The following is a 25529-nucleotide window of genomic DNA, read 5'->3' on the forward strand; positions in this document are numbered from 1 at the left end:
CAGATGAAACACAATGCTAAATAAATGTTCGATTGCAAGGCACACTCTATCAAATGCATGCTAAGAGTGCAAATAGAGATCTCTACTATTTGAATTTGTGGTCATAGCAATAAAATCATCACATAGGAGGGGGATAGGGGAAAGTACACAGCCATAAATACTTGAAATTATAGTTTTATAAGTATGCCGATAGTGTGCATTATGGCAACCAGCTTACCTGAACAAAATTTTTTCCTACTCTGGGTGAAACTTGCTCTCTGAAATTTCTGTGCTTTTAAAGAAAATAAGGGCTCCTTTTATTAACAAGTAAATCAGTTTTCAAATCCAGTTCAAGAAAGGACTGATTATCGATTGATTGGGTTTAGCCTATACCTTCGAACAACAATTGGAGAGCTTTTATGCAATTTTGATCACCCAGGGTTTTTTAAAGGGACTTTGAAACACTTTTCTAAGTTGTAGAATGGCCTCACTGCATGTACAGTATAGACCACTTATAACATAACCACTTATAGTGCAGGACCGGATATAGTGCGGTCTTTTCAGACTCCCGGTAATTTTCCCATAGCACTCCATGTATACACGTATCGCTTATAGTGCAGTTGCGGGAAACGAAATACCGGTTACAGTGCGGCAGCCTGGGAGTACGGAAGTCAGCGGAGACGGCGAACGCTCCCCTCAAACGGGTGCCCCAAAGAGTGCTCGAGGAAGAAAGAGAGAAGTGGAGGAGAAGGGCACGTCGTGCGAACGAACAGCCAGTGAGGCTGAAACCAGAATCTTGAGTGCGAGTTGTGAAATATCACGGCGCGCATAGCGAGCGAGGACCACGAAACTGCCAACGCCGGCCAACGCTCGCTTCACGATAACGGCAGTAAACGAAACTTCAGGGAGCGGGTGGCGCCAGCACGGCATGGGCAAAGGGCACACGCGGTGGCCGTGGAATGTGAGGGAGGAGGGTGGCAGGGAAGCTGATTTCGCCTCGGCAACTCCGCCGCTTCGGTGGCTCCCCTCGCCCTCCCTCATAGCTCAATCACTTTCGACTGTCACCATGCGCGCCTGCTGCCGTGCAGGCGCCGCCGCTCCAGCCGGCCCGGCGCCAGCTCCCCGAAGTTTCGTTTTCTGCCCTTCTCGTGAAGCCGGCGTTTGCCGGCATGGGCAATTTTGTTGGCCGGCCTGGGACAGCGCCGCTGCTTCCCTCTGAGCCATAGCCGCAGCGTGCACGGTCAACACATGACTAAAAAGTAGAGGAAGCATAAAGGAGAAAGAAGGGTTCACTGCTATTTTCTACGCGTGGCTACGGTAGCGTGGCTGAGACGTCGGCACGTACACGCATGCTCCGGCACAACGCAGAATACGCGACCTTGCTATTTGGTAACACTTCCGCAGCGTTTTTTCTTTCTTTTTTTGTTTTGTTCGCGCGCGACATTGAGGGGTCTCTCCTAAGCTTTTACTCTATGGCGGTGCCGGAGCAATGCCGGTTGGAGGCGCCGCCGCGCGATGTGGTTCGAATTAACGAGAGTCGACTGTAAATTGAATGCAAACGTTCTAGCCACATTCCTCTACTGTCGGTGCATATGTTTTGCATATGTGCGGGCCTTGAAAATTGTTGCTTTGGTTATAGTGCGGTACCGCTTATAGTGCGGATATTTGCGACTCCGGTGACTTACGTTATAAGCGGTCTACACTGCATTAAGAGACGTCGCTCATAAATCTCCCAGCAAAAAAATGTTTTGTATCCTTCAGGTATAAGTGGAGTTAGAGGTAGTTATTTCACCGATGTGCAGCTTTCTTTCTCCTTTCATCTACACTAGTACACCAGAAGCTACACAGGGGGGATGGCAAGTGGGCAAGGTCCCACCAAAACACTGGACATGTTCATTCGCTCTTCCTTTTGCGATGCTACTTTCGGTTCAGGCATATGTGTCACTCTATCGACGCAAGATGGGCGCTCGGGATACCTCGTATCGCTACACCTTCGGAGCTACATCACCCACAGAGAACAATCGACGCTGCAGAGGGCTCGTCACGACATTCCATGGCATCTACAATACACAGCACGCTGGGGAAATCTGAGGCCACGTGCAGCAGATGCAGCTACGCGCAACTGCAATGTGTAGAGATATGTGTTTATATTTACTTTGTTACATCCATGATTGATTTATAGAGAGGTCCAAATGTACTGCTAAAAAGTATAACATAATAATAGATGCTCTGCTCTGTAACCAATTCCAACTAAAGGATGATGATGATGTATGGTGCTTAATGGCGCAAGGGCAAGATATGGCCATAGAGCGCCAGGCCAGTGTTCATGAGTTGACAATGGAGCAATGAATTGCGAAAGGTAGATGTGTCGTGGCTGTAAAAGGGCCTATAAACAATCGCTGTAAAATGCGTAAAATGTATATGTAATAAAATTATGGCAATGGCTAATGAGGTGCACTATGATCACGAAAGAACAAATTGCAAGATAATGACGATAGGCAAAATATATCACAGATAAATATTTTTAAAAAGCACTACTGCCTTGACAGACCCTTTGAAAACGTAAGGGCCTGGAGGCGCGTGCTATGCAAAACTACTGTGGCGGTGACATCCTCTGAAGAGAGGACGCGCTACGAAACTATTGGGCAAATAACATGCAGTACAACATCGCTCAGAAAATCCAGAACAGCTTTAGTGCTAAACAGAGGTTGGTCGCCAAGAAACATAGCAGGGTGGAGAGGGAGACGGTACTGGTACGCTAAAGGGAAGTGTCTTTTTCTCTCTCTTTCGGCTTCCCTGCACTCCATGAGCACGTGTAGCACGGTAAGCCTCTCTCCACATCTACCACAGGTTGGCGGGTCATTTCGAGTTAAGAGAAAATTGTTGTGGTGCCATATGTATGTCCTATTCTCAGACGAGAGAATAGGACATTAGTTTCGTATTTTCGTAACAGGATGCCACGGGCCAATCTGTGGCTTAACTAAGTGGAGCTTATTGTTCGTTTCGGCATCCCACAAGCACTGCCAGTGGCTTCGAAGTTTCTTTCTCAAGTAGGGCTTGAGATCTGTGGCAGGAATAGAAGCGGTAGGGTTAAAGGCTCGCGATGTAGTTGACGTGGCCATTTGATCAGCCAGAACATTGCCCTCGATGCCTCTATGGCCAGGCACCCAGCACAAAATAATATGCTGGTTGGACATGTATGCTTGCACAGAGCAGAATACAGTTCAATGAGTACGGGGTTTTTGTGTCTATGTAGAGTCATGAGGGCTTTTACGACGCTTAGAGAGTCTGTAAATATTATTGATCTTTTGAGGTTTGATTTGCCTATACTCTTCACAGCCGATAAAAGTGTATAGGCCTCAGCCGTAAAAATGCTTGTTTCTGGGTGCAGTACATCTGACTCGGAGAATGACGGTCGGACTACTGCATAGGACACCCCTGCATGCGACTTGGAAGCGTCAGTGTAGAACTGAGTGCAGGACGAGTACTTGGACTGAATTTCTAGAAAATGCATTCGGATATGTGCCTCTGGAGCTTCTTTGGTGACCTCTACAAACGAGGTATCACACTCTATGAGTTGCCACTGCCACGGTGGCACTGGCTTTGCTGGGGCCATCAAAGTATTTTCAGGTAGTGGGATATTCATTTGTTCACTAATTTTCCTTACACGTACTGAAAAGGGATCTCTTGCTGTCGGCCGGTTATTAAGAAGTGTGGTACTGGTCATATCATTTACGGTTGAGAAAGACGGGTGTTCCGAGTTCGAATTAACTTTCAGGAAATAGGTGAGGCTTAGGTATGAACGTTGCATGTCAAGTGACCACATGTCCACCTCTACATACAGGCTTGCCACAGGACTTGTCCTGAAGGCCCCAGTGGCTAGGCGGATGGATGCCTAGATGGTGTACAGGATCCAGCATCCTTAAGGCGCTTGGCGTAGCGGAATGGTACACTATGGCGCCGTAATCTAATCTTGTGAGTATGAGGCTCTTATACAAATTTAAAAGACACTGTGTGTCACTACCCCAAGCGGTGCGTGACAACACTTTTAGAATATTCATTGTTTTTATACACTTGTTTCTTAGATACCGTATGTGTGCCACAAACGTAGGCTTCGTATCTAGAATCACACCTAAACATTTATGTTCGGTTTTTACGGCCACACGTCCCTGCAACTCGATGTCAGGATCGGGGTGCAGACCCCTCTTTCTGGAGAACAAGACGCAGGTGGTCTTTTGTGGGTTAAGGCTAAATCCATTCTCGTCTGCCCACTTAGACACCTTGTTCAGACCAAGCTGAATCTGCCGCTCACAGACTGCGAGATTGCACGAGGCGAAACCTATCTGTACATCATCGACGTATGCAGAATAAAACACATTTCTTGGGATATACAGACGCAAAGAACTCATTTTTACGATAAAGAGAGTGCAACTGAGCACCCCGCCCTGTGGCACTCCAGTTTCCTGCACAAATGGTCTTTATACAGCATTTCCCACATGAACACGGAATGTGCGATTAGATAAATAACTTTCTATGACATTTAACATGTTACCACGTATACCAACGTGTGAGAGGTCTCTAAGTATTCCAAACCGCCACGTGGTATCGTAAGCTTTTTCCATATCAAGGAATACAGACAGAAAGAACTGTTTATGGACAAAAGCTTCACGAATTTGCGTCTCAATACGTATCAGATGGTCGGCGGTGGATCGACCCTCTCGAAACCCGCATTGGTACGGGTCAAGCAGTTTGCTTGATTCAAGAAAATGTATTAGTCATCGGTTTATCGTTTTTTCGAACAGTTTGCAGAGACAGCTTTTTAGTGCTATAGGCTGGTAGCTTGAAGCAGACGATGGGTCCTTGCCCTGCTTCAGTATAGGAATGACAATGGCCTCTTTCCAGGCAGAGGGAATCTCGCCGGAGGTCCATATAGCATTGTATAGGGAGAGCAGAGTTTTCTTTGTTTCATGGGGAAGGTGTTTCAGCATTTGATAAGCTATGCAGTCAGGGCCTGGGGCAGACTTGTTGCAGCAACTAAGAGATGCATACAGCTCAGCAATGCAGAATGGCTGGTTGTTTGCCTCGTGTCCGGTACATTTTCTTGCTAGTTTCTGTTTTTCTATTGCAGCCTTGTGTCTTTTAAATGTAGCCCTTTTATCTTGTTAACTTTTTTCCAGACTCTGCCCTCTTCTGTATATGAGTTGATACCTGATAAAAACTTCTCCCAACTCTCTCTCCTGGCCTGTCGGCGCATTCTCCTGCCCTCCGATTTTATTTTCTTAAAGTTGACAAGATTCTCCGCAGTTGGGGAATAGCGTAGCAACCCCCACGCTTTGTTTTGTTTCCTACGAGCGTTCCGACATTCCTCGTTCCACCATGGGACACGGCATTTGCAGGTCGCACCACTCATTTCTGGTATACATTCAGAAGCAGCATCGATTATGAAAGATGTAATAAACTCAACAGCAGCATCAATTCCCAGTGAAGATATATCAGGCCACGAGATACCATTTGTAAGACTTTGGAATTTCTCCCAATCTGCCGCATCGAACTTCCACCAGGGAACCTGTGGTGGAGGTTCGTTTTGTAGTGGTGATCTCAGCAGTATGGGGAAGTGGTCACTCCCGTAAGAATTTTTTATAACTTCCCATTTAAGTTCGGGAAATATAGACGGGGAAGCTACACTGAGATCAATGGAGGAAAATGTTTTGTTTGCGAGATTGTAGTAGGTGGGTTCCTTCTTATTCAGGAGACACGCAACAGAGGAGAAAAGAAATTGTTCGATTAGGCGTCCTCGCGCATCGATACGTGTGTTGCCCCACAAGCTGCTGTGTGCATTGAAATCGCCAAGAACGAGGTAGGGTTCTGGTAATTCATCAATAAATGACTGAAATTCATGCTTGTGTAAAGAATAGTGTGGTGGTATGTAGAGTGAGCAAATGATTATGAGCTTACCCAGAAGTACAGCACGAACGGCTACCACCTCAAGTGCCGTATTGAGTGGAAGTGGCTGACAGGCTACACTTCTGTCGAGTATGATGGCCACACCACCAGATGATGCGGCAGAATCCTCGCAATCTTTCGAAAAACAAAATTTTGACGTAGGAAGTTGGTGTTTCTGGAGTTTAGGTGTGTTTCTTGAACACACAGCACCTTTGGATTAAATTTATTGATAAGTTCATGGATGTCGTCTAGGTTGTGAATTAGTCCCCTAACATTCCACTGCATTATTGTGTTCATGTTGGAGGAAAATAAAAGGTGCTGTGTGTCTCAAGGGAAGTGTACAGCCTATTTTACTGAGCCTTTTCCAGGTGCTGTAACTGGTGTCTTATCTTTTTGGAGCGTTCTTGGGAGAGTCGCCTCTCCCTAGGCACTCCGTGTGCCATCTGAGGAGTTGTGTCCATTGCCTCTTGCCGGACTTGTTGGACTCTCACTCTAGCGAGCGATGTGTACGTCGGTTTGGCTTCGCCTCGGAAGACGAAGCCATTGTCCCCACCAGTGCGGAGGTTGTTGGTGCCTCCTTAGCCTCCGTGCTATCCTGGCTGCTGCCAGAGCTAGCAGGGGCCACTGGTGTGGCCAAGTTCGGTGATGGCAAGGCAGCCTTGGCTGCTCCCACCATAGGGGTGGCTGCCACAGCCGGCTGCTCGCTGCGCGCGGACCGGGCAGGTGGCAGAAGCCAGTGCGACACTGCCCCCTGACGCATCGCCTCGGCATAAGTTGTACTCTGGAATGGTGAGCACCTTTTACGTGCTTCCTTGAAAGATATGTTGTCACGCACTTTAAGAGTGATTATTTCCTTTTCTTTTTTCCAGTTGGGACAAGATCTGGAGTAAGCTGGATGTTCACCATCACAGTTTACACAGTGAGGTGTCGCTTCGCAGTTGTCTGAGGCATGACCTTGCACTCCACATTTTGCACATGCGAGTCTACCACGGCAGCTCTGCGAGCCGTGGCCAAATCTTTGACATTGGAAGCATCTTCGTGGATTAGGTATGTATGGTCTGACAGCTATCTTTGTGTATCTGGTTTCTATGATTTGTGGCAGATCGCAAGTTGCAAAGGTCAGGATGAGGTGTTTTGTGGGAATTTATTGTCTCTTCTGATAACGATGCGCTGTACGTTTGTTAAGTTTTGCTCTTTCCAGCCTTCCAATAGTTCAGTTTCGGACAAGTCGATGAGATCTGCATCGGACACTACGTGCTGTGTTCATAGACCGATGTGGTGAAACGGTAACAGGTATGTCACCAAATGCCACAAGCTTGTTCATTTTACTGTGCTGCTCTTTATCACGGATCTCAAGGAGGAGGTCCCCGCTCGCCATTTTGGTGACCTTATAACCAGGGCCAAGGGCTTCAGTCAGGCCTTTTGCAACTAAAAAAGGTGATACGGTTCCCCCCCCCTAGCTGGTTTCTCTGTTTTTTCACTGTGAACAACATGGAAACGAGGAAAAATTTCTCTAGGTTTGAATAGGCTTAATAGTTCTTCGGTGCGTCCCCTCTTGTGAGGGTGACGATCAAGTCTCATATAGCGGTGTTTAGCCGAATGTGAGTCGTCGTCTGGCAACATGTGGTGTGTGTGTTTGTCAAAGCCTCGTAAGGCCGTATCCAAAGCCAATACCGGTCATTCCTCCATGATTTTTTTTAATGTGTGTTCTTTGTGTGCTTTTGCGTCCGACCTGTCCCAACATTTCTGTTTGGATCAACGCTTTGGATCAGCGTTGGATCAACGCTGTTTGGATCAACGGTGCGGCTGGAGTACCAAGAGTGGATGTCCGGCGACAACTTGAAGACGCCGACGGGACGCCTGCAGAGACCTCCGCTTGGAACCGTCTGCGGCTGGGTGCTCTCCGCCTGGCGTTCTTTGCCAGACGTGATGGTGCAGAATGCATTTAAGAAATGCTGCATTAGAAACTCTCTCGACGGTACTGAAGACGACGCACTGTGGGAGGAGGCCAGCAACAAGCGGTCGTCTTCTGAGGATAGCGACACTTCCGATGAATGAGACGGCGGCTCCGATCGGGGAAATGCCCAGGCGTTCCCATATTATTTTCGTTTATTTCGGCGGCAATGGCGGCCACCCACCACGGAGCCTAACTAGGGGACGCTGCAGTACTTAACGTGTAAGGCTGCAGACGCCAGCCGTGCATTGCTGCTATAACCCAATATAATATACCCAAGAGAGGGCACATACACAAGGTTAATCCAAGCCACCTACGAAAATGTAGAGGTAGCAGAAGAGAAGAGGAGACAGGACAGAAAATAAAGGAGATAGGAAAGAAAAAAAGGTCAGAGAGGGGGATAGGAAAAGGCGACCAGCCGATTTCCCCCGGGTGGGTCAGTCCGAGGGTGCCGTCTACGTGAAGCGGAGGCCAAAGAGCTGTGAATGCCTCCGCCGAGGGGCCATAAAGATCCGAACACCCGGCATCGGCTCAACCCCCAGGATCCTTTTCCCCGGACACGGCTAAGCCGTGCACGGCGACACGCGGGAGGGTCCAACCCTCGTGTGCTCGGGTACGTGGTGTCGCAACACACCAAACGCCTGCTGACACAGACGCCCCTGCAGGGAACTAAAGGATGATGGTAGCATAAAGCTGCAGTGAAAGCATCTGTCGACAATCCTTGATTACAAATTCTTGAATACTGAGCTACTGTGAGGCTGCTAAAAACTGCACAAAGAAATTTAGACATGAAACGTATTTCATTTCGGTAAGTATAAGGGTCGCTTCCTAAAACTGCATGTAAGGAAAACATGTGATGCTAATATCACTTGTCTTTTTGCAACCGTCCAACCTTCATGTGTTACCTTGGTATCGTAGTGTAAAGGAAAGAAGCCATTACTCGATCACACATGTGTCGATGTGTCGCAAGCGCAGATGCCGTCGCTGTGGTGACATGCATGATGCAATCAAAGCTAAAGTAAACCTCGCACGTGGTGTTCACAGAGGCTTATTGCGGCAGTTTGTTTGTCAATCTGAATGAAAGCGGTCACATTTGAGGGAGCTCACTCTGCCACAGAATGTGTAATTCATCAAATTAAAACTGGTGCTCATTAGGAGTTACAGTGTAGATCGCTTATAACGTCAGTCGCCGTAGTCGCCAATATCCGCACTATAAGCGGTACCGCACTATAACCAAAGCAACAATTTTTAAGGCCCGCACATATGCAAAACATGTGCACCGAGCTGCGTATGCGACAGTCGAGGAATGCGGCTAGAACGTTTGCATTCAATGTACAGTCGAATCTCGTTAATTTGAACCAATAACGCGGCAGCGCCTCCAACCGGCATTGCTCCGGCACCGCCATAGAGTAAAAGCTTAGGGGAGACCCCCTCAATGTCGCGCGCGAACAAACCAAAAAAAAGAAAAAAGATATCCTCCGCGGCGGACATTTCACCCTCTCTCAAATGGCAAGGTCGCCGATTCTACGTTGTGCCGCAACATGCGTGTATGTGCCGACGTCTCAGCCACACTACCGTAGCCACGCGCAGAAAATGGCAGTGAACCCTTCTTTCTCCTTTATGCTTCCTCTACTTTCTAGTCATGTGTTGACCTTGCACGCTGCGGCTACGGCGCAGAGGGATGCAGCAGCGCTGTCCCAGGCCGGCCAACGAAACTACCGACGCCGGCAAACGCCCGCTTCCCGATAACGGCAGAAAATGAAACTTCGGGGAGCTGGTGCCGGGCCGGCTGTAGGCATTAAGTCCCCAATGAATGTCTTACGTCTCCTATAAAAGTTGCCAGTGTCTGCAATGCCATGCTTTCTCACTACTGCCAACATTACAGAGAATGTTTCACACAGTGACCGAGTTTTCCTCAAACTTCATACAGCTGGCAATAGCAGCATTGAGTTCACTGACGCAACGAAGACTTTTTTCGAAAAAAAAAGTGTATAGAAGTGGTGTTGCTACAAAAAAAGCGATTCAGAGAACAGCAAGCAGCAGACGACGTAATACTGACCGCTCCAGCTTGCCATATTGAAAACAGAAGGCAGCCACAGTTCGTATCTTGCTTAGAACTTCCAGGGCCACTGCTTCTGCCTGTGCATACTTTTCTTGCTCCTTGGCAGCTGATTGGGACACCATCTGAAATTGAACAATATGGCAGATAAATGTTAAGTCGCATATGCAGCATATTTGCAGTCTGTGCAATCTATGCATGTCGAGCTGTGTACCTGAAAACTCTTTTGCCTTGAAACAGTATTTACGCAAACAAAGGAAAAATAAAGTAATGCACTTACGTCACCTTAGATTGCTCTTTGCTGGGTTTAGTTCATATCCATCAAAAAAAATTTATAAATTATGAATGCAAAATGAAAATGAAGATAGAGTTAGAAACGCATAAGACAAGATAAATGCTTGTCTGCCTGTCTTTGTCTTCATTTTGTGTTCATTATTCTTTTCAATCTTATGTAACTCCGTCTATGTATACATTTACAAAATGTTATTTCAACCAGGCTGCTGAGTAGGATGAAATTATCAAAAGAAAGTCAAGGCAAAACTGAAATTAATTTATTCCTTGCATTCAAACAGGTCAATATACAATAGTCAATGTAAATTTCCACAATGTTCCTTCTATTAAACAAATAAAAATAAAGAAGCAATGGGGCCTTTCCCATTAGTACACAAAATTTTCATCAACCTCCTACTGGCAATAAGTTGCTTTACTCTTTTTTATCATTTTCCTTACCATAAATATAAAAAATTATGTTGTTTTAGGCAGAACAACATAATTATGTTGTTTTAGAGTAGAACAACATAATTCTTCCTAGGCCTGTCATGCTTACAGTGACTGCTGGCTCCTTCATTAGTTACTCAACCAAACGAAAATTGTAGTTTCCCCCAAAAGGCCACGCACTCATAGCGATAGCAAAGTACTGGACAATTACATGAAATAAGGTTCTTAGTTATATTGGCTGTATAAATTGCAGTGAACTTGTGCTCGCTAATAAAATATACAAGCATGGTGTTGCGTGCACAGACAAGTATGAACAGATCTCACTAGATGACCATGAGCATTTGCTGTCACAAACTGGCATGATGCAAAGCACAGGCAGAGAAGAGCGAATGCTTCGTGCCACCAGTTGCTTCACCGTGCATCCAAAAATGCGACCTCAAACACTAGACATGCAATGCAGGAAGGCAGCACACATGAAGTCATCAGCCATCTTGGCTAGCACTTAGCTTTTGCATTCACTGCATATTACCTCCAAGATAGGGCACGCGGGCCACGTATGCGCTGAACCACACAGATAGCCATGTGCAGCTGCCGCCGGTTTAGAGGAGGAGACGTGCTCTGCTATGCTAGTGTGCACTTGATCACATGACCTCCAACAGTGGGCTTACATCAAGTCATCCGGCTCACCCTCGGCTCACCCTCGCATGCTTTTCCTCACACCCGCATTATATGCCACGCGAGCTGCTAATTCTTATCGTGCTTGGACTTTGTGCGGAACATTCACCTGCAGTGTCCATATCATTGCTACTGCAAAAAAAAATTTAGCTCCTTAGCTCTCCCTCGATTCTTCCTGCGCAAGGCAAGTTCAAAATGACACAATGGCTTTTTTCCTGTTACTTTCAAAAAATTGACTTTATTTCATTGACAGTGAAGCCAGCGACTGAGTGACTTACATTGTCCAGGAATGCTGTGGCAAAGGCAAGCAGTGGTGTGACTGACATGATGACCAGGGTGAGCTCCCAGCTCTCAACAAACCCTGTGGCAAAGCCAGATGCAAAGGTGGACAGGTAGTGAATGAAGAGGCCCATTTTGTCACCCATTCCCTCGTGCAGACGCTCCATGTGACTGAAAAAGTAGGGAGGAAATACATACTCGGTCATTTGGAGATGGCATTCAATTAATAGGGAAAAAAACATTCCTACAGTCAAACCTCATTACAAAAAAGTTGCGTTTAACATACAAATGCCTTCGATAAATCTGATATTTGTTACAAGCATTATAAAGAACCACTTTTATTCTCGCCAAGCTTGAGCTCTTACCACAAAGAAGATGCAAGAAGCAGCGATGTAGGTCCGTATACAGACGAGAAAGATTCACGCGTGATGATGATATGTGATGATGATTGCGCTCACAGCATGTATTCATTGCACGTTGATATTGGCCAAACATTTTTCAATTTACTTTGTTATATGCACATTCGTTACACCAAGGTTTGAATGTACTGGAATGCTATATGCAAATATAACAAAAAAAATCTTACACCCTGTGGTATGTACTTGTGCCACACAACAATTGTTACTATTGCGAGCGGATCCGTGCACATGGTATATTCTCATCAGGAACACTATGCAGGTCCAGAATCCTAGGTTAAGTAAGTAAATTACCTGCAGTCAGGGTGAACTGTAGCTGACGGCATGGCACCCATGCAGAGAATAATAATTTGCAGGGCTTCATGCCATGCATCAGCATGAAAGAGAAACACTAAACCAGTTTCGAATAATAAAAATATTCTTTCAAAAGTCTGCTTTCATTAATTTTACACCAACAGGCTGATTACTAGAGACGAAAATGAAGGTCAAAGTTCAGTTTTTCGTGCCAAAACACCAGGTGGTACGTCAGTGCGACTTCATGAACTTAGAAGTACTTTCCTAATATTAGGCTCATCGTACCACTGTAAAGGTTCCTAAAATTTGCTTAGTCTTCGGCCCCTTCAATATACAATGTAGCCAATCTCTAGCTATAAAAAATTAACTAGGTCTGAGCCCTGAGCAGACGCTGTTGATATCTATGAACTCACGACAAGCTGGTGTGGGAACTTCAAGATGGCCATCACCACTCGTCTTGTTCTTGCCTCGTTTTTACCATGCCTCCTCTAATGGTAAGAGTGGCTTTGTGCAGAGCGTAATTTACTAATACAGCTCATCTGCATTTTCTCTTTCATGTCCCTTTGATAGATGGTGGAATATGAATAAGATGTTTCCTTTCTAAGTGAACCGTACTGTACGTGAATGTGAAGCGCTAACAAGCAAACATTTGAGATAAATAATTTTTTTCTATAAATGTTTTTCTACGCGGGCACACTTTTTTGTGCAAGCACTACAGGCATGTTATGTCACCTATTCAGTCCTGTCTTAGTGAATCTTCTTGCTTTCAAGCGCCAATTAAGTTTGGAGTAATTTCAATGCCATAACACGTACTCACTCATTCTTGACGCAACTTCAGTGACACGGTGACTGTCAAACCATGCTGCATCCTGTCGTAGGATCGAGTAGAACAGCTCTTGCCGCAGCCTGTACAGCTGACGATCACAGGCTCTGGTCCAACACCACACCTGTTGATAATGCACATATATGCTGTGTCACAAACAAATGTTGCAAGTAAAACCGAGATCTCAGCTAGAAAACTTCTTTATTGCAACAACAGCCAGCAGCTAATGTACTTAATTGAAAACATGTAAAGAAAAAAGAAAACTGAAATAAGCTGTATATATAGCATGAAAGCATGCTCCACAAAACGGCGATAGTGGTGTGATGAGGATAGTTTGTGGTGTTGCTGCCGTGCTCAAGTTAAAGAACCAGATAAATAGGAGAAAAAGAGAGTCAATTCTGACTTTAAGAGGCCATAAATGCGTTTCCCTGAAAACAGTTGAGGCATTGTAAGATTGCCTACACATTTTGTGCATATGAAAAAAGCCACGGAAGAAAAACATGTAATAAAATAGCAGCATGACTTAATCATCACATCTAAAAAGTATGAAATAACACAAAGATATAATAAAATAGCAGCATGATTAAACCATCACAAGCAGAAGCACAGCTTTGTAACAACAGCACCCGATAATCAAGGATATAATAAAGAGAACTTAAAAAGTGCATGCTAACCAAGATTGTTTTGGGCTTTTCCTTTTACTTATTGCTAATTAATAATGCTCTCTTTGAAAGAAACAGAAATATCATGGACAGAAATAATTGACAAGAAGCAAACTAACTCATGCTATAAAAGCAGGAATGATTGACATACATGTATAAATGAAGACACGAAGACCCCAGCGGCAATGATGACGTAGGTGAGTGCAAACTTGTTCATGGTGATGTTGTACTCCAGGATGGTTACAGGGTCAAACATGGCCTGCGCCCCACTTCGCCGTATTGCTTCCCCAAAGGTCCGAGGAGGCGGCAGCGTGGTGAAATTTGTGCTGTCACCATCGTAGAAGCCCGCCTGCTGCTGGTGGATGAAGGCATTCGTCATATGACCAAACACAATAGCCAACAGTAGCCAGCCGGCACCATGGAGGATTGCGAAGACCGTGCCCAGGAACAGCAGGACAATGTCCTGCGCCGTGGCATAACGAAACTGGGACACAAACACAATGCATTCCTGTAGACTCATTAGTAATGTCTGTAACATTGGTGCACCTTAATGTATGCTTGCTCTCACAATCGAGAGCCTCCGGTGACAAATTTGGAACAGCGAAAAGAACAAGCTAGGTTAGGCTAGGTTAGCAGTGACAAAAAGCAGTGACAGGAATGGCTGCCACTTGTAGCCCGCAGTTCCATATAGGCATGAATAAGAGTTACCGGTAAATTCTGTAAACTAAGCAGAGAAGAAAATGTTCTACTTCGTTTTGATCTTGTACGCCAAATCAGGAGTTGTGTACAGGAATAAGAAGCTTAATAAACAGTTGCCATAAGATCGGTCAACGAGAATGATGTTAAAAAAATATGGGTAGAGGTTACACCATGCAATTGGCAGGACACGATGGTTCAACGCAGCAATTAGCTGTAAATCGCTATTTGAGACAACAATGCAAAACTAAGGCTCTAAACTTGAAGTGAACAGACATCACACGAGAGAGAAAATGTGACAACACCATCGTATAAATTTGCAACATCACACACTTGATAAAACAAAAATCACTCCTATAGACCTTTTCATCGGACGAGGAGGAAAGGGCGCGCGACGAGCCTTTCCTCCTCTCTGGCTTGTGTGAGCCGGCGCGGCGCAGCTTGAATGTGTTGCCGGTCGCTCGCTGTGGAACGATTTGGAGGTGTTTTAGCTAGTTCTGAGAGCAATGTCAGTTCTAACGAGGTCATCGAACAACCACTGTGTAGCCTTTAGGTGCAGCAGTAGCTACAGTATCTGAAAATTTCTCTTGGATGTGCAAAAATGCGACGCACATCATCAGCCACGGTGTGTGTATGTGTTGTGAACTATGTTGGATGTATCGATTTTCACTCGATGAAGACTTGTTGTAAAACATTTGCATCAGCCACCGGCAACATTCTCACGCATTTTAAGTCTAGTAGACTTCAAATCACTATGTCTTATGTCTACGTTAGCCTCCTGCAAGAGGCCGAAGGCTTTGCTCAACACAGCAAGCACTGCGGCTGGCAAACCAACATGATACACATAAGCTTCGTGCTTCGATCGGCATTGCCTTTTTGCCCTGTAAGGCACAATATACAAAGGGGATCGCATAAAGAGAATCCAACAGCTATTTGTAAGGACACAATTTCCGTAAGATGGGTGAATGCGTCGTAGATGACTGAACTTACGAGACTGAAAAAAAAAAGAGTTCATTTATCCTCCTTTTGCGGCAAACTAAAACAGAACAAGGGATAACGACGCAATAAGACTTCGGATGGTTGTGCCGTATGCTTGGACCACTTGGACCATGCGCTATATCGAACAAACAGATCTATAACACAGCATTTAGTACAGCCTCAGACACTCGTGCAGTCTGCAGCTGGTCGTTCGACCACTTGAAAAGTGTGATTCACACTGTAAGGTAAGCGGTTCTTATTAACCAAACTATTTCATTTGTGGGTGGAAACCTTGCCCAACAAGGCAGTCCAATGCATCTACAGATAACAACTTGAACGCTTGTCAAAGTAAACAGCACAACTTATTCGCGAGCAGAACAGTACCCACGTTGTTAGGATCGTCAAATGTTTCGTAACTACTCATTGCAGCTAAACCAGAGCTTAGAATTACAGTGCCGAAAATGCTGCAGTAAGGTAACATGTGAAACTAATTTTCAGATATACCTAACTGATATCCGAGGCTGATTGTAAGCTCAAACAAATGCGCACACCTCGCGCTGGGTGTCTCTGTCCGCCCTAACACCAGCAGAAACTCCAGCCGCTTAATTACTTCAGACTTAAATTACTTCACTAGGCCTCACAGGACCATTCTCCACATAGATGCCATTGCATGCTAAATAGACCGCGGGAGAGTGAATAAATCCACCAGAAACTGCCACCGAGTGTATACCACAGCATACAACACGGGCGTTCGCCAAAGCCAGCATGCCAACTCCCCATAGATGGCGCCACTGTCTACGCAATGGCGGCACCCATGAAAAAATGGTCTATACATGGGGTATACACCCGTCCAAAGTTCAGGTCAGGCGACATGAAACCATGTATACAACATTAGATCATCCTTGCACATTTTCTTTCGGAAACACAAGCATCGAACGGTTGAACATAACAGCTCATGTTTTCAAACAATATTAAATATGCATGAAAAATTTGCGATAACAGCACGAAGTGCAAAGCAGGAAAGCGTAAGTGCACGCCAACTCGATAAACAGGTCAATGGCATTGTATTAACATGCTTGGAGCACGTTTAAAGCACCTGCAAACTACCCACCGCATGACATTATGCCTGAATATTAAAAAAAATTCTAATACTAACAAGACGATCTACTCGCTATCGCTTTCAATGAATTAATAACCACAGGGTGAACTAAATCCGCGAGAAATGCATACATTTACCTGTTTTCGAATGCTACCCATAACATGAACGACAAAGCTCGCAGGAAAAATATTAAACATTCCCTATTACTCAACAGTTTCCAGTAAGAGACCTGTTTTGTTCGCGGCCACCTGTCATTGTCCCTGCAAAGAGCGAGGCACCGAAACAGCTGCGTTAAGGCTGTTTCACATGGTGCGATTTTCATCACACCGGAAGGGCGATTTTCATTGCATGCGCCGAAAATTACAGGCGCAGGGCCGATTCTGCAATTTTCAGCTGCGACCAACCGGTTGGTCGCACCATCGCAGCAATGGCTGCGATTTTCCGTCAAAATTGCGCTGAAAGCTATTTCACGCTGTTTTGGAAAATGGCGGCGGTCACTCAACGCAACATTTATAGATACTTTTTTGTCTATAAACATTGCCTCAACAAGCCTCGAACAGTACAACTAATTGAGTGGAGCCTTGGATTGTGCAATCGGTACGTAACATCAGCACTGACACGCGAACAGTGCAGATAAAAACTCATAGGTCAGATTCAGTTCTGTGATTTCTATGGGTTTGTTGACCTGCTACGTTGCTAATCACGCAGCGCTTTTTTTTAGGTTTGCTTCGGGTGCTGATAGTACATACTTTCGCGTGATTTTTGTTATTCACACGCGCTGCGAGTCGGTAAATACTACGAGGTGTCCCTCACGGGAAGGCATGGTCTTTGGATGTCGTCCCAATTTTCTGGTTGTAGAGGCAACTCGCGATATACGAAAATGCCAGTTTTTGCGCAGTATGCTTTTATGGACGGAACAATTTAAATATGCAACTACAGACAAATGCTACGGTCAATAGGTCACGCTATACATGCGACCATTTAGTTGCAGTCGGTTGGTTTGGGCTTTCATGCGCATTTTCCCCAATGAATTATGTCAATTCAAGGTTCTGTTGCTTCCGCTGCGAGACGCGACTGCTTATCAAGCTCACAAAGCAAACATGCCAACTATATATCATAATGAATGTTCCACAATAGCATATTCAACGCTTTGACGGGGAATAAACAGTATTGTCAATTTGCTTTCGAAGCAATATTTAAAGTTATTTTTCTCATTTTTCTGATGTACAATTTTTCTCCAGCACAAAAACCAATAAACCTTCAAGTTGTTGCAGACTTTGTATCCTTACTGCATTTGTATTAACCCTAAACCCCCCCCCCCCCCCATTAACAGGTAATTGCATATTTCACTTACTTCAGTGCATCAAATTACGTTTGTTTATACTGGTTGTAAAATATCGCTGTACTCAAACAAACTACTTCGCCATAAACATCTTTGGCTTTTCTTGCTTCTGTCTCTACTTCCTGTAAAACATATGCAATAATGCGAAAAGCAGCCAAACACCTTGTTTTTATAAGGGGTAGATAACTCATTAAACAAAATCAGATCAAAATTGTGCAGTGAAGTCAGCCTGTTGCATTCCTTACTGTGAATGATAGCATCTTTTCAAGTGTGGGTGGTTCTTGCATGTCTACAGCTCGTAAAGTGTGCAGACTCATCACGAGGCATAGGTATTGCCCATCTAGATGGAGCCAATGTTGCTAATGAGTCTGCACTTACATGTATTACTGCATAAACTCGTATAACCATATCCCATCATTACTCAGTCGAGCTTGCTCAGAGTCATATTCAGCAAAATTATACTCAGCCAAGCTTGATCTGACTAATATTCTTAAAGATTCTGCTCAGGCAAGCTTGCACCGAGTCATATTCACCAAAACTCTACTTAGCCGAGCTTGCTCTGACTGATATTGACCAAAATTCTACTCAACTGAGCTTGCTCTGACTTATATTCATCAAAATTTTACTCAGGCGAGCTTGCACTGAGTCATATTCAGCAAAAATCTACCTGCCGAGCTTGCTTTGACTCATATTCACTAAAATTACCCTCAGATGAGCTTGCCCTGACTACCACATAACAATATTCAGTAAAAGTTTACTCAACCGAGCTTGCTCTTACATGTATTCACCAAAATTCTACTCAGCCAGGCTCACACGAACTCAGACTCATGGTTAGTTCGAAGTCTTAGTGAGCCAACGTTTTAGTGAGTTCACCGTGCTATGTATACATTACATTAGGTGACCTGTGCGGTGAATAAGCAAACATTGCATATGAGTATGTGTTGCATCGGGTGAAATAAGGACAACTGTACACACTGCAGTTAGTTTTCTAGAGTTTAACTGACCGTTGCATGAAAGCTTCGCCTCATGTCGATTCAAGCAAGTGCATTGGATCTGCATCATATTTTTTGCCAATCCTGCTGGCTGTCCTGGCTATTACTGGGTGGCCACATTTTGTACATTTCAACACAAAGTTGAATAAATGACTGTGGTGCAGTATATTAAAAAAATTATGCTTGCATCACTGCACGTATAACAATCAGAACATGATACAAACACATGCACATAAGATGCACACAAATGATAAATACATAAACAGACGGAATCAGCTAGCCACCACCTATTGAAAAAAAAGAAAAAGCACAGCCCAATGCTGCAATGGGACTACATATAACCATTCCCCTTGCCAGGTACATGGGCTGTAGGAGAAACACACGTGCAACCTAGCAGTTACCTCGAGGTAGCAGCTATAGACGCTTTTGCATTCGCAGCTGGCCCCTCAACCACTCAAGTGTGTTCAGTGTGTACTTGTACTTAGGCACACTTTTTATAGTCTATATCTCAAAAATTTATTGTGGCTCCTCAAAATTTTGAGAATGTTTGGATTCTGAGGCTTGCAAAGGTAAATATTTTTATTCCATTCTTGGTCAAGGTGAAAGCTCATGCAAAAGCTTAGAGATATTGTCCCTCAGAACTAGCAGCTTTTCAACAGCAAGAATGGGAATCAGCTTCCCCTGTTTTCAGCATTGGGTTAACGCAGGCAATTCAGGGAGGCATAAAGTTTTGCTAATACAATTGGTTCAAGAATACAAGATTAGATTGTACCTTGACGCTTTCCTTGAACTTTCTTATTTTGGTCAAACAATCTATTTTGAAATGGCTTCAGTTAGCATGCTCTAACATTGGTCTAATATAGGTTAAGTACATGACTAGCTTAACTGACTGGGATGCTGGCTTTTATTTCCATGAAAGGAACCATAGTGTCTGCTCCAGTTGCATATGTTTTTGGTTATCTGGGGTTTTCAGCCCCACGTTCAAGATAATGTGATCAAGCAGATAGAAGCACATGTATGCTATTAGCTGATAGTTTCGACAGCTTTTTACTTTACACTTGCCACTATGAATACAAAATTTTAACGTTCGATTTTGTTATTAAACAAACAAACGTACTCAAAACAAGGTATTTTAATGTTAGCTGTGCGGCTACACGGCTGCGCTAGGTACTGCAGAATATTGACTTAAGCTTCTTGAGACAGATTCACAGCACACTAACAGCGCGAGAAACAGGACGAGAAAATAGACGACGTCGATGTCTGTCAGAATGATATGATACTACGTACACAAGTGACTGCAGCTCCTAAAAAAATGTGGTGTTGGCTTTTACACTTTCTAAATATTCAGAGAGCACTTGCATGAATAATTACAGCACACGCACCGAGACGGACGAACCAGGCTGGCGCTAAGATTAACGTTCACAACACAAATTCCATTGCACGTTCGGTAATTACACACAGATCATTTGCGGCTTCCTTCAGAGGCAGACGTGAGCTTTTGGGTTGGTGCTTGCTGCTAACTTTTGTGCAAGAATATTGCTAGGAGCAGGAACCGCTTATGCACAATCACGAGCAATACACACACATCCTTTTTTCAGAAGCTGACGTTAAGCACGGGTAGCGCGAGGGTCTCTGCGTTGACATGACGACTTAACTGCAGACGAATTCCGAATACTGCATATGCGATGACAACAGCTAGAGGGACTTGTTGATGGGTCCTCTTGTAATTTGTTGTACCGCAGGCAGAACGACACCGGCATAAAACACACACGAGACAGCACACAGCGCAACACGACCACCTGCGAACAGCTGTTTACGTCTGCCATTTCTCCTCGTATTGAACATCATAAACCGCTGTTGCGCACTCAAAACAAATTAAACTTTGAAGTGTTTTTAAATTACAAAACGCACGTATTATTTGGTCATAATAAAGAAAGGTTATTAATATTATAACGCGCACGTCTTTTTCATTAAATTAAAGAAATTATGCGGCGTGTGCAACAAACTTGGCAGCAAGCAACCCTGGGCGTCGCCCCAGCCCATGGATACAGTGTACAGTGCATGGAGGAAGGAAAATGGTACAGTGTACCGTATTACAGTGTACTAGAAGGGGGCAATGGGCTTACTCTCCAGCGGAGGCTATGCGATGCGGCGGCTCCAGGAATGTCGCAAATATGAGCTTCTCCGATAGCCCGAGCGGCGGCGCTGGCGTCGGTTTCAATGTAGGGTGCCTCGATGCCAGCGCCGCCGTTCAGGGTGGTGCCAACCTTTGACCGCCCCCGCGCCGCCGCTTTCTCGCTGGGACGCCATATTGTGTCACAGCGAGCCGTTGCGATTGCTTGGTGCCGGTGCTGAGTTCGAGGCACAGTGCGCGCGGATGCTTCGCGGGCGCTTCTACTTGCTAGACAGTGTTCAGCCGCATGACTGACAAGCTATCAAGTGCATCGTGTCGACATGACGGGCTGTTGTGCTCCCAAGTGCGCCGGATCGACGCGTAAAGGACTGCGTTGTTTTCGCTTCCCCCGGGACCCAGAGCGACGGAAGAGATGGGAAGCCCAAGTAAAGCGCGATCACTGGAAGGCAACGGATAACTCCTGCATTTGCGAGGTAAGTGTCAAGAATGTTTAGACTACCGCACCGTGTTTTTCATTTAAATAAGAAAGTATTCTCTGATCCTCGCTCACGTACCTACGTTCGCTCACGAACTAAGTAAGCACTGCACCGATGCTGTCTGAGTAGCGTATGGTTTGCGAGCTCGCGTCGCATAGGCTTTTTTCGTTTTGATAGGCGCAGTCTGTACCCTTATTTTAAGGACTGACGAAGATGCTTAGCCGCGAAATAGTCTTACATTAGCTACGAATCGTCACGTAAGCCACCTATTTTCCTTTTTCACGGGAAGCACACATCGTGTGTGTCTCTTGTTTCTTTTTTTTTTTTTTCTTTTTTCGGTACTGGTTATTTGGGACTAAAGAACGCAGTGCTTCGTCTGGGGAGAGCGGCTGTTTTGTACGTGGTAAGCGAAACATTGTGATTTTCTCTGATTTCTCAGGAGATATCTTGCGGACCTCAGGGTGTTACGTTACATAGCTGATTTTTTAGACTTGTACATATTTGTAGCGTGGGGATCGTAAGCCGATGGTCATTCGTGCTCATTCCCGATCGTAGTGGGTACTGTGACAGTCTAAATGCCTGTGCACGGTATGCCCAGGTGTAGTAGAGTTAAGGGGCATCATGGGACCAAAATGTTTCGGCGCTTTCTGGCATGGTGTCTGTTGTAGCCTGTGCATTTCTTCGAAACGTGTGAAGCGAGGTAATACAGCATTGCTTCTGCTAAAATTTATTTTTAAGCACTGTAATGGGTTCTCTGTATTTACAAGGCAACTTTTCATATCAATAATCACTTTTGTTGTTTTACCTGTACTTAGAAACACTTTGAAGAGGACCAGTACGAGGGAAATCGACAGGATGGGCGCCGTCTGTTAAAGTCAACAGCCCTACATCATCATGGACTATATTTTCGAAGTGAAAAACATTGCTAATCTGTATTTGACTGTCTTAGTTTCATTTATGGTTTTTGTACGTGATATGTATGCAGTGTTGTTTATTTTTTCAATGTAGTTATCAGTGTTGTAATGGTTATTTATGAAATGTTCTGTACTCGCCATCGATGTGTTTGGCTGATGCGACGTATTCGATGGTAGCTGATGTATGTATTCTGGCTGGATATCTGGCTGGATATCTTGATTAATATTACCCGCGATTGCGTTTTCTTGTTTGCATTCTTGTTTTCGATTTATATTGTGTGTAATAAGGTTGATGTACTCACTTGAACCCCCCCCCCCCCCATGTAATGAATAAATAAATAAAAAAAACTCTCTCTATCCCGAATTGTGTGTCGAGCCTACCTTGCGAATTAATTTTTTTATCTCGTCTTTCAACATAAACTTCAGGCGCCACACAGTATATATAATTTTTCATGTACATATCTCTTTCATGATTGATTGTACTAGACATTATAAGTAAATGTATTTTGTGCATCGTTTGATTTCTTGTGTGTACTACGCAAGATTGACGCAGACAAGTTACATTACATTTTTTCTCTACAGCACTAACTAAACCTTATTTTCACATCGCAGTTATTTTTACACCAGCTTAATCCTGTCAGCACACAGTTTAGTGGGCAAAAAAAGCAAAAATTGCGCGTAGATATCGTCAAATAATTGCAACGAACGCGAAGAGCACGCGCAACGCAAGGGAAACTAACCGCCGTGCGCGAGTGGCTGGCTACGGTAAAGGAGGCGTGACGTGTAAACCAAAATACAACAGCGAAAAAGAAAAACTTCCACACACAGGGGGTCGCAAACCTTATATACCAAGCATCGAAGCGCAAAAATAAAAAATAGTGCGTATTTTAAACATACACACGGCATATTAAATGTGATTGAATTAGGCAACTTGGGGCATGTTCCCGGCGCCATACATTTACGTCTTCGACCTTCGACGAGTTAACGGCTATTGGTTATAAAGATATGCAGATGGGACACCGATAAAAAAATCCTCATCAAGGCAAAGCACTTGGAAGCGCGCCGCGAGTAACACTTTTTGAACGCAAGCGTAGCCGAGTCTCAGCTCGTGTGACACAATATGGCGGCGCCAGCGGGGTTGTCTCCACCCTGGACGGCGGCGCTGGGCATCGAGGCACCCTATTTCAATGGATACAGTGTACTGGAAAACAGCGAATTAGGTTTTGATTTATCCTACATGCGTAATGGACAAATGGTGCAACAGAAGGTCCCTGGATTGATGTACGCAGACGACATTGTGCTACTAGCGGACAATAAAAAAGATTTACAGATACTTGCGAATATCTGTGGGAACGCAGCGACAAATCTAGGCCCGAAGTTTAGCACAGAGAAATCAGGGATTATGATCTTTAATGAACACACGAGTAACTTCGTGGTGTCAATTAAACAGCAAGTAATACCCATAGTGAAGCAATATAAGTACCTCGGCGTACACATAAACGAAGGAAAGAATTACTCAACAACCACCAAGATAATCTGAAAATAAAGGGGAAGCGGAATGCAGCATTAATGAAACACAGAGCACTGTGGGGCCACAATAAGTATGAGGTGGTGCGTGGAATCTGGAAAGGAGTAATGGTGCCAGCGCTAACATTCGCAAATGCCATTATATGCTTAAAATCGGATATATTGGCGGGTCTGGCAATTAACCAAAGATCAGTAGGCCGGTTGGCTTTGGGAGCACACGGTAATACGACAAATGAGGCAGTGCATGGAGACATGGGTTGGGCCTCTTTTGAAGTCAGAGAAGCACAAAGCAAAATTAGTTTTGAAGAAAGGCTCAGGAACATGGATGAAAATAAATGGGCGGCTAAAGTGCACAAGTATCTCTACATGAAAAGCGTGGACACAGAATGGAGGAAGAGGTCAAGGAAGTTGGCAACCAAGTACAGGATAATCGAAACTGTAAATAGACAACCAGGGGTCATCAGAAAGAAAGTGAGAGAAATAGAGACCGTGAATTGGATGCAAAGAATGGAAACGAAAAGGACAATGGAGATTTACAAGAATGAGAAGAAAGAAATTAGAAGGGAAAATCTGTACGATAACACAAAGGGCAGTGCCTTGCTATTTGAGGCTCGAGCCGGTTGCCTAAGGACGAAAACATATCGGAACAAATATTCGGAACTAGATGAGACATGTGTATGCTGCAGTAAAGATCCAGAGACCACTCAGCACATCCTAATGGAATGCGACGGGATCCACCCAGCGAGAACCGTAGGTAACGTGCAACTCCCAGAAGCGCTTGGGTTTAAAGTGGAAGGAAACATAAACAGATCAGCCGTAGAGATCAGCAAGAGACGATTAGAGTACTGGTGGAAAAAAAGCAGGGAAAAGATGGATACGACCTGATCTCTTAAAATCATAGGCAGCGGTACAAGCTAAATTTTTGAAAAAGGTATACAAAAATGCTAGATAAAGAACATGTGTAGTATACCTGATTAAATCAAGCAGGCTAGGTGACTATTTGTCGCCACCCCGTTTCAAAGGGGATGCCAATAAATCATCATCATCATCATCATCATGGAACGTGGGTGCGACGGCGCAGCTGCCCAGTGCCCGCCCAGTGCCCGATCATATTAGTTGGAGTTGCTGAGCTGCGTTGTTTTTTCTGTGGACGTCGTCGCGTGTTTTTTTTTTCCTTCAGTGTTCTTTTTTTTTTTTTGCACATAGCCTGCAAGAGATTCGCATGCCTTGCAGTAACTGAGCCATGCTGCGGCATCGACAAAACCACTGTTAGGCGCCTGGCTACCAAACAGGCTATGTTTATGTGAAGGATGGGCCGAAGTTCTCCTTGCTTGGCGTCCCGAATGATAAAAATAGGCGGAAAGAGTGGGAAAAGAACCTCCATAGAACCTCCCCTGGACGACACGAGCGCAGTATGCGAGCTCCATTTCGAGCCACGTTTTGTGCTCAACTCGAACGCAGTTCCTGATCACTGTGAATTGTTTTTCTTTTTATGGTCTAGTTAGGTCAGTTAGCGAAGGAAACTGCGAGGAATATACACTGGCCTCCTTACTGGAAGTTGATTCTCTCG

At 44.7% G+C, this 25529-nt stretch overlaps 1 protein-coding gene and 1 long non-coding RNA gene across 2 annotated transcripts in view; both read right to left on the reverse strand.

Annotated features, from left to right (window-relative positions):
- The window catches only part of LOC119437455 (uncharacterized), a 58756-nt gene extending 47005 nt beyond the window's left edge, over positions 1 to 11751 (reverse strand). The window contains exons 1-2 of the long non-coding RNA XR_007465093.1: positions 11606 to 11751; positions 9936 to 10060 (exon numbers count right to left, since the gene is read on the reverse strand). This is a non-coding gene — a long non-coding RNA (uncharacterized LOC119437455). The remainder of the gene's footprint in view (positions 1 to 9935; positions 10061 to 11605) is intronic.
- Positions 11752 to 13110: 1359 nt separating this feature from the next.
- Positions 13111 to 14321, reverse strand: LOC119445446 (phosphatidylcholine translocator ABCB4-like). Its single transcript, XM_049663068.1, has 2 exons — positions 13953 to 14321; positions 13111 to 13263 (listed from the first exon to the last, which is right to left on the reverse strand). The coding sequence occupies exons 1-2, from the start codon at positions 14319 to 14321 to the stop codon at positions 13111 to 13113; spliced, it is 522 nt and encodes a 173-aa protein (XP_049519025.1).
- Between the last annotated feature and the right edge of the window lie 11208 nt (positions 14322 to 25529).

This window comes from Dermacentor silvarum, chromosome 1, assembly GCF_013339745.2.
Source record: "Dermacentor silvarum isolate Dsil-2018 chromosome 1, BIME_Dsil_1.4, whole genome shotgun sequence".
Lineage (NCBI taxonomy): Eukaryota > Metazoa > Arthropoda > Arachnida > Ixodida > Ixodidae > Dermacentor > Dermacentor silvarum.

Excerpts from the sequence above, each read along its gene's own strand:
- LOC119445446 (XM_049663068.1), bottom strand. The coding sequence starts at position 14,321 with ATGAGTCTACAGGAATGCATTGTGTTTGTGTCCCAGTTTCGTTATGCC. Across the intron at positions 13,264-13,952 it reads TCGTGTCTTCATTTATACAT|GTGTGGTGTTGGACCAGAGC; the intron begins GTATGTCAATCA and ends CATTATCAACAG.